At 30.9% G+C, this 5,761-nt stretch overlaps 1 protein-coding gene across 1 annotated transcript; it reads right to left on the bottom strand.

Annotated features, from left to right (window-relative positions):
• Positions 1-1,726: 1,726 nt before the first annotated feature.
• On the bottom strand, positions 1,727-2,695 carry HELRODRAFT_63303 (hypothetical protein; the record flags this gene model as incomplete). The annotated part of the gene is made up of 2 exons (XM_009011343.1): positions 1,727-2,124; positions 2,176-2,695. The coding sequence occupies 2 exons, from the start codon at positions 2,693-2,695 to the stop codon at positions 1,727-1,729; spliced, it is 918 nt and encodes a 305-aa protein (XP_009009591.1).
• Between the last annotated feature and the right edge of the window lie 3,066 nt (positions 2,696-5,761).

Here is a 5,761-nt window from a genome sequence, read left to right as displayed (position 1 = left end):
CTCATCTATCTTTGAGGTTTGGGAAAATATTGAAAGAAAATTTCGAAGAAATGTTTTCTTGATTGTTTGTTCAAAAATTTCAGTATTTAAAAGTGTTTATGAATCAAATATTCAATTGTAGAACAATGGCAAATATAGATATTTTGAAATTTGTGTGTGTGTGTGTCTGTGCAGCATTGATAGCAGTTGGCAACATGTTCATAACGCATAAATATCCTGCCCTGCCAATATTATAATAATCAATTATTCAATTCATTTATTTTTAAGAGCAAAGTAGAACTTTGAAGTCCAATGAAAAAATTAATTTAAAAAAAATTTACTCGAATAAGTATAGTCTAACTAATAATTAACAAATTTTATAAAAATCTTGAATATTACAATAACAATAGTTTGATTATGAACAACTCAGTCCAAGAACTAGTTTAATTTTCAAGACCAAGACGAAAACGAGAAGCCAACTAGTCAGTATTGTTTTCATGGCAATGTCATCCTGTCGGAGAATTAGTAACTCTTACTCGAACAAAAAAAGAACAGACGTTGATACACTATATATGATACAATTTGGTGCGTTTAAAATGATTTTAAACAACGCTGTCTGTCGTTATAGTTTTTTCTTTTCGAATATCCTGGAGAAGGCTTCAATTTACAGCACAAATTCCAGGTTGTATGGAAATGGAAATCATGAAAAAATCAAAGCCTCCACAGAAATTTCCTGGCTTCGACACTGGTAAAGAGTGTTAAAAAAATTTTAATAAATACACGGAAGAGTATTGTAAAAATGTTTCTTCATTTACATTCAGAGTTTGCTTTTTAGTATGCAATACTCGCATAATTGTAACAGTTGATTTTCAATTTAATAAGAATCAAACGTCACTGAATGAGCTTGCCATTTAGTCAAACAATGTGATTTTGAAGCATTTCAAAAGAGCAAATACAAGAAGTATATATAACTGATATTAACCATTCTATACTTAGTCACCAACCACACACGAACATAAGCATTGTATCTATTTTATTCGTTCATTCATTCATTTCATTATTTGTTCAGTCGTCGATCCACCTACTGTCCTTGCTTGTTTATTATTACATAGCATCCACCCAAAATCGAGAACGAGAATTTTAAAAAAAACAAACCAAGTAAAAACGTTTAAATAATTCATCAACAAACACAAAACCTTAATTAAATTACCTACATTGTACTTGAAACATTCTACATGCCATGCCTTGATCATTTGAAATTCTTAATTGATTGGCCTAACATTCATTTAAAAAGATGTGCAAATCTAAAAATAAGCATTGAGAATGTTTAATAAGAAACTAATGCGTCGTGAAATGCAGTAATACGTCATTCCATTAAAGTATAAAAATGATGAAGAAACAAAAAGAAAAAGATAAAAAACGTCGTCCAACATGTCGTAAACTTTCATACTCTATGAAATAAAATCTCTATGGAACGTAAATGCACAAGTTGACAAATACAAACTGCTAACAACACCATGAAGCATACAATTAGATGATGCAACTTTAGTGACAGGTTAGTTGTGAAAGTGTCATTGGAAAATACTACATTTTTCATGAAGTAGTGCAAAATACATGTAACAAATAGATTTACTTCAATTGCTTAACATTATTCTCAGTTAGTGATAATAATTTTTAATAATAAGTACAAATGATTGTTGTTCCATTGTTCTAGTAAACTGATTAAAAGTTCAACAATCAAAATTAATCATTTGTTTTTGTTGTCAGGTGGATGAAGAGGTGGGACAGCATTAATTAAATTATTCCATTCCAGGTCACCGAAGAATTTATGTGACTTCAGTACTGAATAGCCTCCCATTTCACGACAGCCTAATCTTTTACTTCTATCGAGAACTAATAACTTCTCCACAAGATCTCTTGCTGATTCATCAAACTCATCTGGTATTTTATACTCAAGCTTGATAACTTTCTGGAAGATTTGGTACTCGTGGTTGCCTGAAAAAGCATGATTGCCTGTGAGAAACTGAAACAACATGCAACCTAATGCCCATAAGTCAGAACTGAAACAAGATATGTTGCTGTTCAGAACTTCAGGTGAAACATATTGTGCCGTTCCAACAAAGGAATGCCTTCTAGTTCTTTGCTCTTTTATATTCTGTTGTTCAGCTTCATTGAGGTCTCCACCTTTCTCATCACCGTTGGAATTGAGTTGAAGATTATTGAAATTTTCATCCAAATCCTCAGCAGTTAAAATGCGGGCTGATCCGAAATCAGTAATCTGAATGTGCATGCCATCATTCAGCAAGATGTTTTCAGGTTTCAAATCTCTGTGGATAATGTTAATTGAATGTAAATATTCAAGAGCTAAAACAATTTCTGCAGTATAATATCTGGAAGTGCTTAGATCAAAATTGCCTAATCTTTTTATGTGGTCTAACAATTCCCCATTGCGGGCATAATTTAACCCAAAATACAAGCGATCTTCATCTTGAAAGGTAAAATGTAGCTTAATGAAAAATGGGTGATCAATTTTTAGAAGCGCTTCTTTCTCGCGCATAACATACTTTTGCTTTTTCTCTCTTAAAATGTGTACCTTTTCTAAAACTTTAATTGCAAACTCGCTACCTGTCGAAATTTCCTTAGTGAGGTAAACAGAGGAGAAGGAGCCTTCCCCGATAAGTTTGCCGAACTTGAAATCCGATCGCTTTTTTTTCATTTGATTATTCAACATGATCGTTAGATCAGAATTTGAACTCGATCATCAAATTATCACAATCTCGAGTTTATTTTTACACCGAAAATTCATTGCATTGCATACATGTCCACAAATGTTTACAGTTCAAAAAACAATTTAAAAATTAACAGTGATAACAAAATACTTAAACATTAACTGGTCGGGCTATTTGACTTCTTTGGCTTATTGACTTATAATAACAATAATTAATAACAGTTTAAAGTGGTTCAGTAGAATAGCATCTGTATAAAAACCACTACAAAATAAATGTCTTAGTATTTTAGCTCTCCTAGCTTGATTTTAAAATTGTGGATTGAATCCACTGAGACAATTTCATCGCTCGGCTCGTTCCGGGCGTTTACAATCCTGCTGCTGAAGAATCTTTGCTTTATTGGATTTTCTTCTTGAAAAGCTTGTATCTATGACCTCTTAATCCTTTTCGTTTTTTAGTTGAAAGAACCTGGTGAACGGTGTTTCTTCTTTTCCAATTATTAACCTATGTCTGGATCAGATCTCCTTTGCATCTTCTTCATTCTATTGTTTTTAATCTGCATTCTTTCAGTCTATAGGACCTATATTCTAGTTTTCCAACTCCTTCGATCATCTTTGTTGCGCTACGCTGTACCAGATCAAGAATGTCTTTGTCCTTTTGCAGATCTGTACTCCAATCCTGTGAGCAATACTCGAGATGAAGACGAACTAATGTTTTAAACATTTAATTTCAAATTACATAATTCGAGGTTCATTGGTTGATTAGTTGATTGTTTGATTGGTAAGTTTGGTTGATTGATAGATTGATTGTTCGGTCAGTTGATTTGATTCAGCGGTTGATTGATTGATTCAATTGTTGTTTGACTGGTTAATTGATAGTATCAAACAGTATCTTATTGAACAAAGTAGTAATCATAAAATGAATAAAGATTATTTTTTCAAAAATTTTGAAAAATTCTCAATTTGATTTCATTGCGATATCGATAATGATGATGATTGTGACTGACTAATTAAAAAACATCAAATAAAACTTTTAAAATAGGATGGGCAATTCGTTGCGAAATCGTTGAAGGAAATGAGGTCAAGTTAACAGTAGTTATTTAACTGCATAGTAGGGAATTAGCCGGTATAAAGGTTATATTCGATTCCTATCAAATAAATTTTACCTAATATCATACGCACGCAGAACTAAATAAAGAAATATAAAGTAGATATCTGTAGTTATTCTACATTTAAATTGTTATATTTATACATTCAAATTGTAAAATTGTTTTAATGTGTGATCTTAAATTATTTTGAATTTTCTCAGAAAAATTTAAACTGCGTGCGAACATACGTAAAATACTGTTGTTTTATAATGGGTTTATATAATGTCAGAAAGTTTCGAGGGATCGTTCGTTAACGTCAATTTAGCTTGATTAGCATTGTTGTTTTCTTTGTTTAACTTTTCATTTTATCATTTCTCTCATACATACTTGATAACATTCACACATACATAAGCACATGCATAATCCCGTACGTGATGTTTTTGATTTGGCAAAACACACCAGAGGAACTGACCTTGACATTTAAAAATTTTTTAATTTAATTTCATGCCCACAAACTTTCACCTACACATACCTGCTAACATTCACACATGCATAAGCACAGACATAATCACATACATGATATTTTTGATTTAACAAAAACAAATCAAATAAACCGACCTTGACATTTAAGAACAAATTTTAATTAAACTTCTTGCAAAATCGTTGTTGATTTTGATACTACCAAAATATCGCGTTACTGTTAATCATTATACTATACAAAAACATTATATATTATATGTTACACATGCATTATACATTATATGTATTATACATTATACAAAAACATATCAAACATAAAAAATCAAACAAGCCAATCAGAATTTCTTTTTTTTGTCGTTGAAGTAAATGATGTCATTTTAACTATAAGTCATTTAACTGCACGATGGTGAATTAGCAAGTATAATCATTATATTCGATTCCTATTTAATGTCCATAGCTGAGTCTCTCTGGGGTCCACGTTGATAAAGCCAAGCGAGCAGAAATTGTTGATATGTATGTTCGATTGAACGTTTGTCGGCGCTCCAGCAAACCTCGCAAATATTTTTTTAAAGCAATTTATTTTATTTGTTTTTTTTTCGTTTCTTCATTATTCGTCATTTGTTTCAATCAATTTGAGATAGTGGTTAGTTGATTGATTAACTGATTAGTCGATTGGTTGGATGATTAGTTGACTGAATGAATGATTTATTGAACAGTTGATTGATTGTTTCATATATAGAGAGTATATTCTATATATATATATATATATATATATATATATATGGGTTGCTTGCTTGCTTAATAAATGTTTGGATGGATGAGTGATTGGTTGACTATTCGAATTTGTTGGTTGTGTGTTTGGTTGATTTGATTAGTTGATTGATAGTACAGTATTAAACAGTATCTCATAGTACTGTATATATATATATGCAAAAAAGTGACTATAGTTCAATCCTAGTAAACTAACTTATGGCTTCAGCAAGCCACTCAATTCTTCAGCAAAGGCTTCAGCAAGCCACTCAATTCTTCAGCAAAGGCTTCAGCAACCAATTTCTATGAGCACTTGAATATAAAATATTCATTAAATATAATGAAGACAGTTGTTAAAATAACAATTTTGATCTATTCACGCCGTTTATTTCATAAGCAAACAAAAGTTTAACATGATCGAATAGGGTAAAAAAAGAGTGACTATAGTATAGTCCAACCCTAGTAAGACAACCTATGGCATTAGTAAGATTTCACCAGAAAAAAAGCTATTTTTATATTCAAATTAACAAAATAATTTAATAACACATAATTTTATTTAATAAAATTAAATAAAATTACTACATTGTTTTAAACGTATTAACTATTAAGTAATATTCCATATATAGCTTGATCGTTAAAACCCATGCTATTTCGTAAACCAACAACCCAAGGAAGTCAAATAAATAGCCCGATCCGCATTGTCATCATGTAGCGCTCCAACCGCCATAAGGCATCTATT

This window comes from Helobdella robusta (assembly GCF_000326865.2).
Source record: "Helobdella robusta unplaced genomic scaffold HELROscaffold_1, whole genome shotgun sequence".
Classification (NCBI taxonomy): domain Eukaryota; kingdom Metazoa; phylum Annelida; class Clitellata; order Rhynchobdellida; family Glossiphoniidae; genus Helobdella; species Helobdella robusta.
This window is presented reverse-complemented; position numbering and strand designations above follow the sequence as displayed.